The sequence below is a fragment of the Emydura macquarii genome, unplaced genomic scaffold (genome assembly GCF_026122565.2).
Source record: "Emydura macquarii macquarii isolate MOO-44397 ecotype Brisbane River unplaced genomic scaffold, CSIRO-AGI_Emac_v2 contig_1483, whole genome shotgun sequence".
In the NCBI taxonomy this organism is placed as follows: Eukaryota; Metazoa; Chordata; order Testudines; family Chelidae; genus Emydura; species Emydura macquarii.
The window spans coordinates 20,672,072-20,693,144 of NW_027131620.1; the positions used below are offsets into that span (position 1 = coordinate 20,672,072).

The 21,073-nt window shown below is 40.9% G+C and overlaps 1 protein-coding gene across 1 annotated transcript in view; it reads left to right on the top strand.

Annotated features, from left to right (window-relative positions):
• The window catches only part of PTPRT (protein tyrosine phosphatase receptor type T), a 618,875-nt gene that overhangs the window by 284,177 nt on the left and 313,625 nt on the right, over positions 1-21,073 (top strand). Inside the window, exon 7 of the mRNA XM_067554415.1 lies at positions 10,299-10,592. Within this exon, the coding sequence (XP_067410516.1) occupies positions 10,299-10,592 (294 nt within the window). The remainder of the gene's footprint in view (positions 1-10,298; positions 10,593-21,073) is intronic.

A 21,073-nucleotide genomic window follows, 5' to 3' on the forward strand; every position in this document is an offset into this window, starting at 1 on the left:
CAATCACATTCTACTATGATCACATCTCACTGTTCACAGCACTGACAGGAGCTCCAGATATGTGCAGGTATGTTGGATTAAAGCTGCAAAAAACATAAGGTACATATAGAGAACTGGTACCTGCTAGGATGTTGTTATTATAACTATGGTATTTCTGGTATGAAACCCATTGCTCATGGGGCTAGTATTAGGGGAAATTTTACCACACAGATTATCTCAGTTTGGGAAGTAGTTTAGTCTAATCCATTTCTGCAATTTTGTAAAAGCTTAAGGTTTACTGATCTGTTCACAGGATTACTCTGCAACTCTTTAAAAGACAAATGTATTTGCTATTTCCTAGTCTTCCCACACAGTTTAGAGTGAATTTGCGTATTTGTCAGGAGCTCGGCCATTTGATTTTAAAATTCGTTTGGTATCCTAGCATGAATGCTATCTGGGGTTTTGATTCTGTTTAACTAATCAGTTTGTCCCAAGCCACCTCTTTTTTTATTTTTTGACATCTCAATCTCTGAAAGTGCATCATCCTTACCTATCCTGAACCTATTCTCTTTCAGATATCTTCCCATGATGTTGTGGTGAAGACTGATGCAAAGAAATAATTTAGCCTCTCTTCTTCAGAGATTCTTTATTCTGGGATTTAGCAGATTCACTGATTTCTCACAGGCTTCCTGCTTTTGATAGACTTAAATAATGATTATATTTTTTTGTCTCTGGCTGCTTCTCTTCAGATGCTCTCTGTTCCATTCTTTTGGCTTCATTTGCATGGGATTTCTGTTTTCTTAAGACATTTTTGGGTTCCTCCTTTACTTTTGGTCCTTCTGTGCCTGCTTTTTCTCATCATTTGGTTACATTGCAGATGATTCCCTTATTGGCAGCAGGGGTGCAATTTAGGGAGGGTAAGGAGGCTCCAGCCCCTCCTTTGAGTTTCATACAGGAGGTCTGATCAAGGCCTGTGTTCTAGCCCCAGGCAGAGCTCCTAACTGCGGAGCAGCCTGAGTGTGGAATGCAAGTTTGCTGCTCCCAGGTTGTGCCCCCGGGGTAGGAAGTCAGTATTTTCTTTACAGAGGCAGGGTGGTTAAGATAAGAAAGGGCCGGTGATTAAGGCTATGGATATCTTAGATGAACCTGTGAAATAGGAATGAGGTGTGACCTGTCTGTGCCTAAAACAGCCAATCTGAAAATTTTAAGAGCAGGGCAGGCTGCAAAAGGAGACCAGATTCTTTCAGAACTGGTGGGTAACACTGAAGTTAGATTCCCCAACCAGTCGTAAACAGTGCTCCTGATTTCCCATACTGGTTATCAAGAAGCTACAACAAGAAATACACAGACCCCTTTATTGAATTTCAGTCTCTGGCTCCCAATCAGCAACTAGATCCAGTAAAGAGAGATATTATCTAAACTCTATTCCCTTTAACCAAAATTTTCTCCTGATCCCCAAAGAGTCAGCCACATTACCAGGTCAGTATAAGTTTGGATCTTACCCAAAATACCATGCTGCTAACTAATCCTTTAGTAACTAAAACTAAATGTTTATTATAAAAGGAAATAAACAAAGAAAAAGAGAGATATTCAATGGTCAAAGCAATCAGATACATACAAATGATGACAAAGTGTATATATATCAGATTCACACAGAATTGTGGAGTTTGCAAGCTTGTACTGTTCCTCTGGTGTACATCCAGTATCTGAATGGGTCTCGGTCCTTTGTTTCACAGCTTCAGATGTAGAGTAGTTGATCCAGAGGCAAGAAGGAAGCAGGAATGAAGATAAGATGGAGATGGTGCAGCTGCATTTTATAGTTTCTGCCATGAGGCTTTTACTTCCTTTGTCCCAAACACAGCCATACAGCACATGGCATGGAAAAGCCCCCGAGTCCCTTGTCCTCCATACACATGTTCTTACATGTCCTGGTGATTCATAAGGTGTAGCCCCTGGGTTCTTTCACTGGATTCATTGTACATTTGAGTTCCCTTGATGGGCCATTAAGCAGGTTTGGTGCTGCTGCCATCCTGTCTGGGGTATCATCCAGAGACACAGCACAAGGGTGGGATTTCAGCTGTATTCAGGCCAATACCAGAACAAAGAACAGAAATTGCATCCACAGAGTGCATAAAGTCAACGATTATTGTCATGATTTGTATTCTTCACTGGGCACCATCTGTGTGCTCAGCACTGTTCAGAATATGCTAGAAAATGTAGTCCCTGCGCCAATGCGTATGAAATGTGTATCCCTGGATAAGATTGCTCAGATATTTAAGTATGATGTGTATAATTATTGATCACGTTGAATTCTGAGTAGAGGCAATAGAAGTTTTACCTGATTAAGGATTGGAAGATTTAACCCTCCAACTTCTTTTTCAAGAGGAAGAGCTGTGCAGAGCTGCTGTGCCTGTTTATTTTCTTTTCCTGCCTGCAGTGGCCCAGATACATCTCAGAAGACTCAACTTTTTTCTCAACTTAAAAATGTGGATATTTAATTTTCTTTCTTTATATAGGAAGAAATTAGATAACTTAGAAATTGTATCTGCAAAAAAACAAAAAAACAAAAAAACCCCAAAACCCTCCTTCAATCTGACATGGAGCCCTCCTCTCCCCAAAATCTGTAATGGCGCCCCTGATTGGCAGGTTGACTGGTCTTCAGAGTGTTGCCAGTGAGCTTCCCTCATGCTGTATTGCCCCATACGTGCTTTTTTCAAGCTATTTCGACTGGTTTGGTCTCTATTTGAAAGTATTTGGTTTTAAAAACAGTGTGTAGAGAGCTGGGTCTAAAACCCTCACTGTGGGAAAGTTGAGATTCTGACACAAACTAAATTTAATTTGCTACTAGATCTTATGAGCCTAGGTCCTGATGCCCATAAGAATAGATGGATGGTCATATGATTAAAGTACTGGACTGAGAGTTAAGAGACCTGGGCAGTATTCTCAGTTCGATCATAAGAATCTTATGATTTAGCATGTGTCAGTTAAACTTCACGTGCCTCAGTTTCCTCATCTGTAAAATAGGCATACTGATATCTGTCTGTGTAAAATACTTCGATATCTTTGTTTGAAAAGCTCCCTGGAAGTGCAATGTTATCTTCAGATCTGCACTTTTGAATTGTACAGAACTCAGATGCTTTGTAATAGTCTCCTTACAAAAAGGTTAAATGTGCCTTTTATTCTGTATGCCCTTTGTCCTTTCTTTAAAGTGTCCATCTACTTTCTTTGTTTTCATAGTGACTAATAGAGTTTTAAAAAATGTCTCTGGAGCGGGGGGGGGCCTAAATTGCATTCCTGAGCGCAGTATATAGCTAGTTAACATAATAGCATGAATTCATATAATCCTTTGTGAATTTAATGAGTTTGATGGATTTTTTTTTGATGACCTGGCCAAATCAGCTGTCACATTGCAATAGGTGATGTCTGTCACAACTTGGCCCAGGCTCCATCCCTGAACAGATGCCATTCTGTTGTGAACTGACCCAACCTCTGGATCCCACTTGCTGCTAAGTCCTCTGAGCCTGGCTAGTAACTGGTCACCATTCCTAGCTCTGGGGATCTCTCATGCATTCCGAGGTGTAGACCTCTTGTCTAACCCCCTTCTTGGGCAATGGGACACTGCAGTCTGGCTGATTTAAATCCCAGAGCTTTTCTGAGGCCCGCCCCCCCCGTTGCTTCTGCATGGTTCCTCAGTTCCACCTTTTTGTGGACACTCTGAGCTTCTGATTAACCCCTTGAAGGACAACATGGCAGGCAAATAAGGAGCACAGGCTTAGCAAATTAATTTCCTAAACACAGATGCTATGGCACAGATTTTGAAGGTATGTAGGTGTTGCAGAACTCAGTATCTCAACACCTAACTGATCTGGGATCTTAAATCTCATTTTATAAAGGGATTTAGGCACTTAGATGTCTAAATCCCATTGTGTGTCAATAGACTTTAAATTCCTAAGTGATTAAATTCCTTTCGAATATGAGATTTAGGCTCCCAAATTAGTTGGCTTTGAGAGACAGAGCACAGCAACACCTAAATAGCTTGAAAAATCTGTCTGTACACTTACAAAGCACACTAGATTTACATATCTATGAAAAATAAGTTCCTGAAAGGTACTCCTCGACTCAGGTGTGATCTCTTGCCTTCCATAAGTCCTGGATGTGGTCGATGTTCTTAGGTTAGACAATCCTTTCTGCCGTCTCTTTCTCCTTAGCCTGGTCTGCTTTTATGTGGCGGTGATCATCACTCCTCCTAATTTAGAGAAACACCCCCTGCTGACTTCTATGTGGTTGTTTGAGGGCCCTACCAGAAGAAAATCCATTGTTCCAGCAGAAGAGTCATTCATCATTGATGACCCTTGATTGCTCTGTCACAGTTTCTCAGACATCATCTTTCCCCTAGGTGTCAAACCTCTACTACAAAATGGCTGCTCTAATCCACAAACGAGATATGTAGTATAAAATGAAGGTCACATGCCCAAATGAAGGTTACATTAATATGAACAAAATAGAACTCATAAAAACAAAATGGAGCTCACAATTTGACACACATATATCCTCAATCTGTCACTACTCTGTTTAATAAGCATTTAAAATCAATTATAAAATCACATAAATGTTAATTAGAATAGCCAGCTCATAACAGCATCAGGCAGGCAATTTGTAACTGTTACAAGTGCACTTCAGTTGTATAGGCCACAGCAAATATATTGTTCCTGATCCAGATGCTTGCTCTGATAAATAATGGCTTAATTCTTTAAGGTGGAATATTTGCAATATTTAGGGCCAGAATGAGGTTAAGATTTTGGTCCTGGTCCTATTCAAGTTGATGTAAAGCTCCTGTTGACTTCAGTGGGATAGGATTGAGGCCTAAATAATTAGTCCAACTAATGCTCATTCAAGTTCCTTGAACCTGCAGAACTGGGTTGACAGTCTTTTTTCTCATAGTATTTTGGCACTTTTGCTCCTAATCAGAACCTGAAAGGGCAGAAATATGTGGAAACAAGAAAACATTGGACCAAAAGATTTGGACCGATTTAGGGTTGAGGTGAAGAGGAATGGAGAACTGTGGATTTCTTAATCTGAAGCATTTTGCTAATCCTTAGAGTATCTAAATTTACTTTGAATGTGTATAAAAGATGGGGCTCTACTAATTTAACTGTTCTGCCTGTAAATCTTTTTTCTAATCCTCAGCCAAATCCCAAAGTAATTTACATCGTGTTGCTATTAGACTATGTGATACCCAGGAGTTTGGGGCTTAATATTTCATGTCTCCTAACTTGGGATGTAACTTGACTTGTAAAATGTCTTTTTTTTTTTTTTTTTTTTTTTTTGACATTGAAAAATAAATCTGTAAAATCTTTTTAATTAAGGTGCAGAATAAAAAAAATCAATTGTAAGCAGCTTGTGATACTCATATTTTTCATTAAAAATCTATCTACCCATTTTACATTTTTTGAAAAGGGATTTTCTTGTGTAAACTGCTAGCTTTTTGACACTAAAATGTTTCTGAATGGAGTTTGGAGAACAGTGTAAAAATTAAGTGTGCAAACATTTGTTTGAATTTTAAACGGACTGTGTGTATGGCACTGATTTGTTTTCCTTTTGGTAGATCTCTATTGCTCCAATTAGAATTGTGATAATAAGAGTTGATCATTCTTCCAGGGAACAAATAAGTGTGATTTCTGTGGTCGATCACAGCAAAGCAACACAGCTCAGGAATTTTGTTGAGTAACTTTGAATAATAAATTAATCACATAAAATTGATTAATTACACTAACAAACCACAAATAGGGCTGGAATGTATTGAATCAATTATTCATTAAATTATTTGTTCAGCTATTTATTACTTATTTATGTATCACCATTCTAGTTCTACTCGCTTTACAGATGAGTATGAAGTCAAGGGGCTGGATGCCCAAAAGGAGTTAAATGCCTGGAAAATTGCTGTGCTTCACAAAGCCAAAGTTAAGCGCCTAGCTCCTCTATAGTGAATGGGGAGAGAGAAAGGCGCCCTAGTTTGCAAATCACAAAAGCTAGCAATCTAAGCAGGGAGCTGCCGACCAGAAAGGGAGGGTACAAAGCCTATCTGCAATGCTGCTAGCAATTCTCAGTTGTGACCCCTCTCCTGCAGTCAGGTACCTACATTAGGTGTTTTCAACCTGGGGTCACCTGGGGATCTATAGACTATGTCTAAGATTTCCAAAGGGGTCAGCACCTCCATTCAAAAATTTTTAGGGTCTGCAAATGAAAAAGGTTTGAAAATCACTGGCCCTAAACCATTTTAACAAGAAATTGGAAGGGAGGAGGAGGACCTCCCTCATAACTTTCAGTCCAGTGGTCAGGGTACCCATATGGGCTGCGGGGACCCCCAGTTCTGGTTCCAGTTCCACCTCCACCTGAGAGGGAGAAGGGATTTGAGCAGAGATTTCCCAGCTCTCAGGAGGGTACTCTGACCTCTGGGCCAAAGGATATTCTGATGTAAGGCTCCCTCAGTCTCTCCTGTGGCAGCTGTCGCTCTGTGGATACTTAATTAGAGAGTCATTGGCACAGTGGGGTGGATCCTGGGTTTCCCACATCCTGGGGGGATGCTCTAATCAGGATATAGAGTCACTCTCAGGCTTGTCTTCTTTCTCTTTCAGTCCCAAAGGAGGGGTGGCTGGGCCAAACCTGTGTTGTGCTGCCTCCTGGTGAACCAGGTTGCAATGTCTGCAGCGCAGAGCCAGGCCCTGCCTCATGGGAGAGGAGCCGCTGCTGCGGGGTGAGGGCGGGGTGGGCTCACTCCCTAATCCTTCCCCCCCAACCTCCTCGCTTCACTGGGATGGGATTACGGTTGCAGTGCTGGGGTGCGGGGTGCTGCTGCAGGTGGTCACTGCCCCCCCATAGCAGGGTGAGGAGGAGGTGGGGGAGATGGATGATGGCCTATGATTCTTCCCACCCCCACCATATTTGAACCTCGCTGGCCCACAGATCAGATGGCAAAATACAGTTGTTGGGTCGCCTTACTGAAAAGTTTGGGAGTCAGTGCCTAAACCGCTGGGCTAAAAGTTCTGAGGGAGGTCCTCCTCCTTCCTCTCTGCTGCTGTTTTGTGTGAGGGGCCCTACCTGGTAGCTGTGCCCAGAGGACACCTACAAGATTGGGCACCGCTCATGACTTAGGTGGCCAAGTGCCTGTCTTCCCCCAATTTGTGACTCACTTTGGGGCTTGGGTGGGAGAAAGGTATCTGAGGGCCTAGAGGGAGGCAGCAATATGTCTGTCCAGAGGCAGAAACGTAGGTGCTGAGGGAATTTTCACCCTGAAAACTTAAGTGCTGAGTGAGTTTAGGTGCTGGCAGAGTTCAGCAGGAGTTTTGTGCAGCACAGAGGGCCCAAAGCTGGGATTTACGGTATGTCTACACTGCAATAAAACACCCGTGGATGACCCATGTCAGCTGACTCAGGCTTGTGGGGCTCTGGGTGTGGGGCTACAGTGTAGACATTTGTGCTCAGGCTGGAGCCCAAGATCTGGGAACCTCCCCCCCTTGTGTTGTAGACATACCCTTAGGTGCCTAAAACAGAGACTTAAGCACCTAACTCCCTTTGTGTATCCAGGCCTAGGTGTGATGTAATCTCGGGCCCTGATGCTGCAGAATTACCCATGGTTTCTTTGAAGTCAGTGGCATTACCTAGGGGTCTGCCTTTGCATTCGCAAAGCGTAAATAGGCAATGTATAGGTGGAGGTTGGAGATGTGATGTAATAATGAGAATGTTAAGTGGTGAAGTTTGGCACTCATCTTATTTCATGTTTGTTTATTTTTGGAAGGCTGTTATTGCTTGGTGGGTGTTTTTGTTTTTTGTTTTGGTTTGGTTTTGTTCTGTGATGCTGCTGCTTTTGTTGTTGTTTTTTTCCCCAATAAGTGTTAGGAGATGAGTTAATGGATTTTATGGAGTAATAGCATTTGCCTAATAATGAAAGTTACAGCTGAGTTTAATAAGCCCAATTTTGCCTGTTCTCCTTCCCACCCACAAAATCCACAGTCATCAGCCTGCAAATAAATAGAGTAGATCTAGAGCAGAGGTCAAATTTGAAGTGACAATCAGTTCCTGAATTATGTTAGAAACATTTTGGAACTGTCTCTCTTTCTTTTGCCAATTTGTGGCAAATAAATTATTAAATAAGATGGGAAGGAATTCAGCTTTACCAGATATCCCTGAGTGAAATGAGAAATGGTGCCCAAGACTAACAATTAGCTGAGAGATATGAAATTACAAAAGTTCACATTTTAAGCAAGATTGCTAGATAACATTGGTTCCTCTAAACATGGTATAAGACATCAAATGGCTGTTGGAAATCTAGGAGCTTGAGTACACAGCCCCACAGTGCAGACTACAGGGGTGTGAGTTGCAATGCCTACTGAAGTGTTGCCCCTGTAACTGCCCTGTGTAGACCCTGCTAGCGTGAACTTAAAGGTACCTAGTTCACATCAACGTAGTCTTGTTTGAAATGGGTCTACCTCAGTTTGAACTAGTTCGCTATTAGTTCTTGCTGGCAGGGGCTATGTGGGGGCAGTTACAGTACAACACTTCAGTGCATACTGCCTCTCTCACCCCTGTAGTCTGCCCTGTGGACCAGGTAGATAAGCCCTGGTTTGAGCACTTGTTTTACAGAATTAGAGCTCGGAGTAAAACCCCCTTGGCTAGGAAAGCTTATCAGTGGAGATTTTTTTTCCCCATCAAAAGTCTTGTAAGTGGGGAACTGCAGGTAACCTTCATTCCCCTTCAATGAACCTTCTAAGTTATGGAATGGAGTGGGGAACTAAGGCGCTTCCTAAGGTTCATTAGGGCATTTCCTCACTTGCAGGAGTTCACAGAGGAATGTTCCAATGTTTGCTCTCAATCCCCCATCACTGCAAATCTCCTAGGCTTCTCTGTGGTTTGCCGCCAAGGCACTTGTTCCTTTGACTAATCACAGGAAGAAAGCCCGTCATTCCATTAAATTCAAAAGGGGTTTTACAGTAACTCTTAGAGAAATCTATTTCTAAAACTTAAAAGGTTCTGTGTCACTAACTCTTATAGGACTTCTTTCCTTTAGAAAAAAATGTCTTCTGTGTCTATATCCTTAGTTTCACAAGCAAAGAGATCTTCTATGTCCTCTGGGCTGAGGATCAACAAAATTAGAGGGGTGGAAAACAGACCAGATGTGATTAAAGAAATTGCTCATAATCTTGCACAGTTCAGTTCAGGTTTTCAAAACCAGGTGGCATACGGTATTCATGTGGCTTCCAATATGCAAAGGTTGTTTATACACGGAGAGTACAAAAAAATCAGGCAGGCAACCAGGTCCCTGCAGACTTCTTGAGGATTTCATCAAAGGGTGCTGGATAGATGTCCTGCTGGCTTGCTCTCCTTTTTATCACAGAGGTAACATGCACCTGTCTGGTTCCTGCCTCCTGATGATGTCTCTCAGACATCAGTGTTCAAGTCTCATGCAGACTTGGCTTTAGCACCATCACTCGTGAAGTTAAACATATTTTGCTGTTGAACACCGTGGAGTCTGTTAATTCTCTTTTAGTTTCTCTCTGAGCCCCATCATAGCGAGAATCCAGTTACATTGAACTTCAGCAGCATTCTGCTTGTGATGCCATTAAACAATCAAAGACCTTTCAATCGTTTAAATACCTTTTCAAGTGTATTTGTAAAGACATTGTCATGTAATTTGGTCTGAAAAATGCATCCTATTTTGAAACCACAGCCCCTCTAAATACAGTAGTCACCATTAAAAAGATGGTCTTTGCCCACAGCTCTCCATTTGATACACTGCCATTTTCTCCTATTCTTAGAATAGGAAATAACTGTGAGAACAATGGTGACCTGTTCAAGTCATTGTATTTTTTTTTTTTTTTTTTTTTAATAATAATAATCACTGTATGGTAAATTACTAGGGAGCTGGGAGAGGATACATTTCTCCATTTTGTGATGAGTACGTGGGATGGGCTAAGATTAGGAGCTGTGTTTTGTGAGGGATATTTCTTAATAGATAAAGCTTGTTTTTCTTTAATATTATATAGCTCCTTGTTTTCCATAAAAGGTAGGACTTTCTGCCTTCTGGAGTCGCTTATGGCACCCAGTGAGAAATATATAAAGCCAAATTATGCTCTGTTTCATAGAGTTCAATCTCATGTAAAAGTATTGTCAGGTGTGTACCCATGGGAAGTGCACCTGTGCAACAGAGCAGAGTTTGCACCAAGCCTTTCTGCTGAACATGGGATATTGTAACAGTCCAATCAAGTTGAGCTCCATTAATACAACATTCACAAGCATCTTATACCTTTTTGTTTTGCTTGCAGAGCCTCCCACTCCCATTGCACCTCCTGAGCTGCTGGCTGTCGGCGCCACCTATCTGTGGATCAAACCCAATGCCAATTCTATCATTGGAGATGGGCCTATAATACTGAAGGAGGTGGAGTACCGTACAACCACTGGAAATTGGGCAGAAACGCACATCGTAGACTCCCCGAATTACAAACTGTGGCACCTGGACCCCGATGTGGAGTATGAGATCAGAGTGCTCCTTACCCGCCCTGGTGAAGGGGGCACAGGGCCCCCTGGGCCTCCACTCACGACAAGAACAAAATGTGCAGGTAGGGCATCTTATGCTTTATAAGTAGAACCATAGTTTTGGTTTAAGAGTTTTGTGATTGGAACCTGAACATAGCTGCAGTGCAGTGCAAGCAGTGTCTAGCTCTACTCTTATTTCTGTGCACCAACGGGTTACTAACCCAATAACAGACAATACTCCCATCTCTCTTTTGTTATAGCGGTATTGTCTGGAGAGCTTTTTGAATTCAGGGTGTGTATTATGTTTGCTTACATTTATTTCTCTGTTCACATAACATGCTTTTAATAGGCATAGTCAGATGTTTAGATATCTACAGCACATTTCTACTCATTGCAGAAGTGGGCAACCCAAGATGCGAAGAAGAAAGACAAGCCAGTGATAATCTTTCAAACTATTCCTCTGATGGTCACATTGACCCTAACACAAGCCCATTATGGACTTTTCCATAGCTTATGTGCATAGTAAATACATTTTTTCTCTTTAGGTAACTTTTGCAGTATTGGTCACAAAGCAGAAAGCTTTCAGCACTTTGTTCAAACTTCAGAAATATTTTTGCAATATGGAATTCTGTGATTGTTTCAAAATGTCTGTTTTTGCTTTGTCTTTAATTTTCTTCCCAACCTTATTTTTTCTACAAAATGTTGCAAATCTCCACCCGCTGATACCCAAATGGCGAGTTTTATGCAAAGCTGAATTTATCAGCCCGGGCTTTTGACTTACAGGATCAAATCAGATCTTAAATTCATTTGGACTCCACCATAAAACTTCCTTGTGTGCACCAATCTGAATCAATATTAATTTCTTTGTTATTGTTAGCAGCTAGACTTTATATTGCACATTATTGGAAAAATGTGACCTTTCCTCTTATGGAATTGTGCTATAGTAAAATATGGACTGTCTTTGTAATTGAAAAGCTTTCTCACCAACTATGTACAAGAGAAGTGCCAAAATAAGGGTAGGTATTTAGAAATTTGGTCATTCTATCTAGCATACTCACAGGAGGAAGGCTCCCAAACAGCAAGTTGGAATCTTTAACCAGGTTCTTTGAATATTAACCTGTTCCTGAATAAACAATGTACGATGTAGTATGTTATAACGTTTTATTGTAACTTTGTCTTAATGAAAAGTTTAAACAAATCAATGGCATTAATGGCAAATATTAGAAAGTGAGGGAGAGGTACATTTTTGTCCTCCATTCAAGGAGGCAGAATAACTTTTCTCTTTACCTGCTGCAGCTTACAGTGCTTTCTGAACGTTGCAGGATGTCTTACTTTTTTTCTTCCTGTTTGCATCAAGGAAGTTTGAAGGGATGGAGGTGGCCAGTTCTGTAATCCAGTTTTAAGTTTCCTAGTGAAAGATGAACCTGTTCTTGGTGTTCTGAATATGTTCTTTATTCATCATCTGCCCAGGGAAATCAAGCTTGTTGCATGTCAATGGATTAGGAAACCCACTAGAAGTCCCTTCCTTCCAAACTGCTGTCTTCTCAGGGTTTTGATCACATTTCATTGGCAAGTTTCTAGATGTTCCTTGCTATAGTTTAAACAAAGGAGAAAAGTTTAGAGATTAAAGGATGTAGCTCTTTCCCCGCCTCCCTCACCATGAGGATAATATAGCAAATGGGCTTTAGTGAGCTTGTGCAAAAATGTGATTCCAAATGTCCATGCTGACCAAGTAAATCAACCAACCTGACATCTTCAAGGGGGTTTAGGGTATTTTCAGCAGGAACTAAGTTTTGCCAAATGCTTTTCTATGGTTGGATTAAGTCTTGTTGCATTAGTATTCATCACACACTGCCACAGCATGAGAACCCACACCAGCCCTCCTTCCCTCTCCAAATGGGGAAGAGTAGGGAGCTGAGTGCAGCGAAAAGAAGAAGGAAGCTTCCTAACTGTGTTCTGCTGTCTTTGAAATGGGCAAGTAAAGCAATTGGCATGCAGTGTTTGCTTGAGACAAGTCAGCAGTGACATTCATACAAACTGTGAAGATCTGGCACTCAAGTGTTTGATGTTGTATGATACCTGTCAGATAGGCAGGAGCCGGCAGATGGTTGGGGGATTTTCTACAGTTGTTGCACATAGAGGGAAAGAGCTGATACCAGCATCCTCACACACTCAGTATTTCAGCAAATGCCCCTCTGCTCATTCTTCTTGCCTTCCCATATAACCCTTCAAATACCAGAATCGCTGTCAGATTCTCTAGCCGTCTGCACAAATCACTGTCTGATAGATTGGCTTAAGTGGCTAAGATGGGAACTAGTTGAAGGTCATAGTTTCAGTGATTGGAGCCTGATTGAGTCTTGAAAATCCAGATTTGTGCATACAGGTAATTGTACACTCGGGGCTCAGGTCTTGTTTTCGGTCACAGCCCTGAAAAGTACTATGGAACTACAACATTCCCGAAGAGATATAACCTCTCAAGTGCCTGAGCATGTAGAGGGAGTGCATCACACCCATACCACACCAGTCCTTAAGAAGGTACAGTGACATCACAGGTAGATTGGTCATCTGGCAGTTCTGGCAAATGCCAGAGGGGCAGTGCACTCAAGGGCTGGTGTGATCCTTTCAAGAGCCTTTCATGAGGCCCTCCAGGTGGGTCTGGCCGAACGCGGCAGTTACTCCCCCTGCCTAGCCCCGCTCCTTCCCCCTGCCCTTCTCCCACCACGTGGGCTCAGCGGCACTCTGGCCGGTGTGTTTTAAATGCCAGGGCTGATTTTTGGTCCCAGTCAGTCACTGTACAGCATGCTCCCCTGTGTCCAGCCAGCTCCACAAGCTGCTGAAGAGGGGGCAATGGACAACTCAGCACTGCTTCCTCCCAGCAACCTTTTGCAGTAGTTTATGCCTGCCAGGTGCTATTGAAGGGATCAATCACTATAACTCTCCAATGCAGGAACTGCGATTGTGCCATGGCAGGTCTTGGTTTGCCCTGTAATTTCCTGATTTGCATTTGCAAACACTAACTTGCCCAAATTAGGTGTCTTGCTTAAACAATGGGTGCAATCACACTTTTGCAGGAACAACAAAAACTAGCATCTGCAAACTTGTGCATGTCATCTCTATAAAGAACACTTGCTTTAAATTCTCTAGTTTGCTTTACTGGAGAAAGAGGAAGGGGCAGTGGTGCTGACCATAATGATCTCCAAATCATTGGGTTTTCCTTTACTCCAAATGGTATCAACTAACATTCTGAATAATGATGTAAGTAATCGGATGGATTTGGCTAACCAATGTCACTTTTTCCCCCTATCTAATTTACTAATGAAAGTCTAACTGTGGAGAAGGTCACTGCCTTAATGTTAGTTGTCATACAGAGATTGTTGAGATTGATAGTGATGACATTTATGCTTTGGTGAAGGCACTAGGTTGGATTGATTCTAATGATCTAAACGTTGCCTCTAAGGAGAGAGGGAAGAAGCTTAGCCAATATCTGAAGATTTTATATAATATCCTCATAATGGTAACTCAGATAATAGACTAAAAAATGTAAATCATTATCCCAATTTTCATACTTGGTGGTAGAACCTCTTCAAAATATGTTATTATTAGGATAAATAAATAAGATTAGTATAGTAACAATCTTTCAGAATTGTTCTGAACAATTAACTTGATTTATTTTTTAAACTGCCTAATAAACTTGATTTATTTTTTAAACTGCCTAATAAAAAAAAATCAGTTCATGATGGAGCATCTTTTTAGTAGATACTGGTGCGTGCGTGCGTGCGCGCGCGCGCAATGACATTTTCTATTCCCCTATTTGCAAGGCCATTTCAGCAATGAAAAAACAGCTAACATTTACACATGTATGCAGCTATGTTCATGTAAATAGCCCTGTTTTATGCTCATATTTGAGTTTGCAGTATCAAGTCCCTAAATGACTGTATAGTACAAACACCAAAACTGACTACAGAAATGGTTTCCAAGTGCACCATGTAAACCAAAAAAGTATTGCTAATATATTTGTTTTAGAAACCATAGGTCGTGATTGTAAGTATAGTAGATACACATTTTTCAGAAAGGTGACTTGTTTTGATGGTATCCCATGAAATAATCCCCAGTACCATTTTGATGTAGGCCTTATTCTACAGAGATAGGGATACCGAGACACAAGATTTTCAGAGGTATCAACAATTCTTGCTGAAGCCAAGCAGGTGCTTATTGCCTCTGGCTTTGGGTGGTACCTTATAGCCTGATTTTCAGTGTCCTGCTCAGAGCCACTCTTAGAACTCATGCTCCCAGTCTTGGATCTAGACCACTGAACCACTCTTCCCTCCCTCTTCATGTGAAGCTATGGAAGATAACTTACAAAGTTACAATTATCTAATGTAACTTTCTTTACTGCAGGCATTGCATCAAACTAAAGCGTGACCAAGATTATCTTAGCATGAGTTTAGAAAGTTATTGCCCTGTAAGACAACTCTTATCAAAATCATCAATGATTTGTCACATTATTGATCAGAGTGAGGGAAAGCTGTTTTCAGGGACTTTAGAAAGGTTTTTGATTAAATAAATCCCCTATCAAAAACTGATTGTGAAATGTACTGCTTTAAATAACCATAAGGAGATTTTATTAAAATGGATAATATCTTATCTAAACTTCCCCAATCAGTATGTATCCATACAAAAAGCTTTCTTATACCACTGATACGGTGGCTGGTTTTCCGCAAGGCAGAACTTTGATAACTGCAGCTGCATTTGATCATTCTAAATTATATTCAAAATACAGTAAGTCTCTGCATGCTTTTTTTACTGACTTTTTACGGGCTGGAAAAAGCCATATGCCCCAATGTCCTGGCAAGCACTATCTTGGCAAGTGAGTATGGTTTTTTTGTCTGTTAGACTGTGGCAACAGGTGAGGTGGAGATGGGTTGAGTGATCTCAGAACTGGCAGCAGTAAGCTGTCAGTCAGAGGGAAGGGTTACTTAAGGAGAGTGCAGAGAAGGGAACTGAGATACCTCTGGGCAGGGCCAGAGCAATGGTTGAGCAGAGCCATAGCACAGAGCTGCGATTAGAGGAGAAGAGGATGGGTGTCACCGATGTCAGTCACAAATGCTTTAGGAGGGAAGGGATGGGCTCAGGGATGAGCATGTCTATGAAAAATCTCAGTTGGATCATGCACATGTTAGTGGTCTGATCAGAGACCTCTGGGAACTGGATGTGGGTTTTTCAGCCATCCTGGCGTACTTAAAAGTGGAACTAGTTAAATATTTCAAAGCTTTGGTTTCACAAGTTTCAAAAACAGGGTTTGGGCGTTTTGTTTGAATTTTTCCATCTAAATTTTGCAAATTAAAAATGTGCCATTTTCATTTTCCCAGTTTTGCCACTGAAAAAGGGTGGGAGAAAAGAGGCCCTTCTTTTAGATTTTATGGGGGAAAAGGAAAACTTTTCAAAAACAAAAGGCCACTATTTTGGGGGGGTGGGAGGAACCTGAAGAAAACTTCATTTGAAAAAAGGTTAACAAGCTCTTATTCAAATATTCTTCCTAAAAGGCAGATGTATGTTTAGTTTTCAAGCAAAGAGAGCTCTTACAGATGGAGTGGGATTTAAATTCATATTATTGTGAGGACAAAGCTAAAGTTATGAAACCAAGTGAGATTCAGATGCTAAAAACAAGAGGGAAGAAAAAAAACTCCAACCCAAAAATGAGAGACCCTGCCATAATGATTCTTCACAGAACAAACTCATGAAACAGGATATAGGGGCTGTACATTCTTTTTGATAAATTAATAAAAGACATTTTAAAAGGGTCACATCCAACCTGCCTCTGTATTCAGCAGGTATTGAGACTGGGTGTTTCTGGTTAGAGGATGTGAGTTCGCTCCTGTTGAACGGAACAATGGCTCAGATCAAAAGTCTAAGGAAATAGAAGTTAGTCTTGACCTATTATAGTGTTGAAATACTACTTCAAAAAAAGTGGTCTTGCTGAAGCAGCTGTTACCATTTCAACTGATCTATGCTTACTGAAGTGCGGTGTGTGTATATCATACACAGGATGAGTGGGGAGATACTTCACCTGTGTATATGGGGAGGTGGGATTTTTCCCCCCTGCAGTGGAATTGAAAGGCACACTATTGCCATGAAATAGAGGGAACTTCAAAAGTTCAAAGTAGTGTCAGATACTACTCATGTCTGAGTCACAGAATTTACGACCAGAAGCAACCACCACATTATCTAGTCTGATCTCCTGTATATCACAAGCCACCAACCCCACCCAGCACCTGCACACTAAACCCTGCAACTTCTATATTAGACCAATGCATTAAAGCCTTCAAGAGACTAAACAACTATGTGCCACAGGCAGAGAATAGGAGGCACTTAGGTGCACCAACGCCTGAGACCCCTGCAGTGGCAGGGAATTGATTAAGTGACATATACCTAGATGATCCTGGCAAATGACCTGCACCCTATGCCCCAGAGGATGGTGAAACCTGCCCCCAAGGCCACTGCCAATCTGACCTAGGGTAAAATTCCTTCCTGACCCCACATCTGTTGGATCCTGGGCATATGAGCAAGAACCAGCCAACAAAGCCCTGGGAGACAGAATGCTTGGGGCCACCTCAGAGCCCTGGCACTCTCTATCCAGTGTCCCATCTCTCACTATGGCCATCTCTGAGGCTTCAGAAGGAAAGGGAGAAAAACATCAGAATACATTGCGGGGAGGGGGAAATCTCTTTCTGACCCTTGCAGAGTCACTTTTCCAACTTTTAAGAGTTTGCAGCTGCCTTTTCATATTTTATAAACATGTTTTTCTTTTTCCTGGTTCCCATGAGTGGTAGTCACACATGAGGAAAAATTACTGTAATGAACTCATGGAACTGGCTGTAGAGAATACTATCAAGTGCACAAAATGAACAAACTGGGAAAATAGAATTATTTTTCTCTAATCTCTCTGAGTTACTCAATAGACATAAGTTGTAACAATAATGGGTTTAAAAAGAGCTTCAGATAGGAGAATTATCTTTAAAGTTGATGGTGTCCTTTTATAATTTAATGGAAAAAAATGTATATGTAGAGTTGATGCTAAAATATAAGATTTAGGATCCTTATATTGCTGTAATTTAATATTTTATTTTTCTCACACTCACATAAAAGCCTGAAATATTTTCTGTAAATAACTACTAGTCAAAACAGATTATAAGTAGCATATTAAATTATTTGAGATGGATTTTTCTGCAGCTGAAACATAAGTATATTAGCCTAAAATTGCCTTTTGAACGTAATACTGTAATCAGAATTAATGAGGATACTTACTGTAGTTAACCGTTTCCCATCTTGCGCTCTCCATCTCTCTCTCTTTATACATACACACACACACACACACTTTTTAAGAGTAGATAATTTTAAAATAGGTTCCTATTCAACGGAAACTGTTTGGTTTTTTTTTCACAAAACTCATTTTTAAGAATACCAGTGAGTGGAACTTATTACTTAGATTTCTTTTTCTTTCTGATTTGTTGATAAATGTTGCTGGGGAGTGGCCATTATTACTTTAACTTACATAAGAGTAGTGACCACAGATCATTCAGGCTTGCCTTCTTGCTGAAACACTTGATATAAAAGATTGTGTAGTATAATGACACACAACTGTTTGTTGCTGGGTATTCTTTAGATAGCAAGAGGCTCCCAGAGAGAGTGGGCATAGCAGGTGACCTGTTATGTCCGGCAGGATGTTGTCTGAGCATTATTTGATGTCTTGGATTCTGCAAAGCCTGTGGGGATGGCAAGCACTCTAGTGACTGTCCATTAACTTCAGCATATTGTTGGTGATTGAGACTCCGCTTTTGTTCCAGCCCAGTAGCCTTTGGCAAGTGAACTGGAGAGATAAGGCTAAGTTACAGAAATGCTATGCTCCTCATTTTGGTCCTTTATCCTTGAATTCTATGTCTGGGAATTGACAGCTACACCAAAGTGAGGGGCTTCAACCATAACATATCCTTGAGGCTTAGTCCCTTTAAATATCAGAGGATGATTTTCTCCATCAGTGACAAAATTGACCAAACAGGTAATAAACGTTTTCTGATCCTCCTATCTCCTCTTCACCTTGTTACAAGTGGGAAGCAGCACGCAGTCTATTACCAAGCAGGTGAGACATTTTCTGATCAAATGTGTTATGTGCCCTAGAGCATGTTCTTGACAATGGTGCATTTGATCTGGTACTCTCTTTTTCTCTTTTCCTCAATCTTTTCACCTCTCTAAGCTTATAAAATTCATATGCAATTTATGGTCCGTTAAACTTTGCAATTTAAGAGTTCAATTCTGATTTTTAAAAGGACTGCCAATGCCAAATATCTGTCCAGTTTCTCTGCAAGTCAGTTGCCACATCTAGTTGCATTTCAGGAAAAAGCTGCCTCTTTCAGTAACTGTTGATGGTGAACTAGATAGTGCAGTAAGTGTTTGCTAGAGAAGTCTGTGTAGTGCCAAGTGAAGAGATCTAGCAGAGATAACAAATGGTGTATTATGTTCAATTGTGAACTCTATGGAGAATGAAAAGGGAATAAACACAGAGAAGTTAATTTGCAATGGGTTGATTAGGTCACAAGAAGTGGTGATAGAGGGAACAGAATGAATTTGGGAGCAGAGGGTGACACAAGTGAAAGAAGGAAATGCAAGTTAGAAGTTTTGTGTAGGATCTGAGTGGTCCTGTTTGAGACCAGAACATGTTAAAGACCCAGTCCTTCAAGTTGCGACCCCCTTCAACTCAAGGGAATTTGAGAGAGCACAGCACATCCTAGGATCAGGCCCTAATTGTAGAACCAGGGAAAGGCCTTCATTCTTTTGGATATAGAATAAGAACATACAATTTGCTATACTGAAGCAGATCATTGCTCCATAAAGTCTGATATTTTTTTCCAACAGTGGTCAGTACCAGCTAACTCCAGAGTAAGACAGAGCATGACCAGAATGCCTTTAACCAGTTGAGCAGTGAGATATATTTGGTGAGAAAATTCCTTTATCCTAACCCCAGCAGGAGATCAGCTCATGCCCCGAAGCATAAGATTTGATCTCTTATCTTAGCCTGCATAAATACAGTTGTTATTAATGTTAGAATGAGGCTGTCATGATAGTGTTTCGGTCTGGTTGTTTTCTAGGGGGATTTTATTAATGGTGGATTTAAATTCTAGTTTTTTGGTTTGTTTTTGTTTTTTTTTTAAATCAGGATAAGCTAGTTTTCCTCACACACACAGTTTGATTTTTATTTATTAGCATGAGATCTATTTATTCATTTCCACATCACATTTTTTCCTATTTATTTTGTTAAAATGTTTAACAAAATGTCTTTCTGTTTGAATTTAGCATTATGTTCTGTAAGTAGCAAGCTGGTGAACACCTTTCATGGAGGCCCTGGTGGCTCTCATTGTGGAAATAAGCAAAGGTTTGCTAACAATTGGCTTTTGTGAACTCCTGGGAGAGAGGTGAGTCTGCCTAGCCTCTGCTTTTATACTGGCTGGACAGAAGATGATTGTCCTTTTTTACCTTTCTTTACGTTCCTTGGCTACTAACTCCAGAGTGCCGTCTTCAGTTTACATTCCAGAAAGCTGACTATATGGCTGTCCTTTTCTGTGCCCATTCGAGGCTGACAGCCCTGTATCCAGAATTAGTGTGGGGAAAACTAGCTGGAACATAGTATATGAGGCATGTGTGCCTTCCTTCCACACCTTCATGCTATTTCATAAGCTAGTGAAATAAAATCTTACTTCTGGGTCCAGATTCTTCTCTCGCGTACACTAGTGTAATGCCATTGACTTCAAGGAAGTGTGTTTATTCCTTGTTTACACAGCTGCAAGTGACAGCAGAATCAGTCCCCAGTTTCTGCAAAGAGCTCAACTCGAACTTGAAACTGTGGTTTAATGGGGGGGGGGGGGGGGGTATTTTTTTCTTTGCACCTGTGGCACTTCTAATTAAATAGGTTGATCCATGTGTAAACAGGTAGGAATTTTAATTATGAATCTGATTTCCCTTTCTCGGCGCATAGTGAAACATGCATCATGATTGTTACCTGGAGTTTCTTGCACACATTCAGGTGGTAGTCAGACAAAATCTTCCTTGTGTTTTGAGTCTCTCATGCATAAGCCTCTTTTTGAGAGGAGAGGAGGGGCATTAAAGAAGTAATTACACCAGTTTGAAGGCAGAATTTCTCACTTTGCATATGCAGCACTCTTTTTGTAGTTCTTAACCTAGTGTGTGTTCTCATTGATGTGGCCCTGAAAATAAAATATATATAGGGCCGGATCCTCAGATGCTAACTCCACTAAAGACAACAATTTATGCCATCTGAAGATCTGGCCCACGATTTATAGAATAATCTCTTTTTAAAAAAAAAACAAAAAACAAAAAAACAGAAGCAGTCCAGATGCTTCTTTTCAGTTGTCATGCAGTCCCCAGCTAAAAGCAATTTACTCAAATTGCATGGTGTCTTTTTAGTCTTCAGTTAAGTGGCATCTTTCATAAAACTTCATCCTTTATTACTGTATTATTATTATTGCTTCTGTTATTTTGGGGGGGAGTGTCA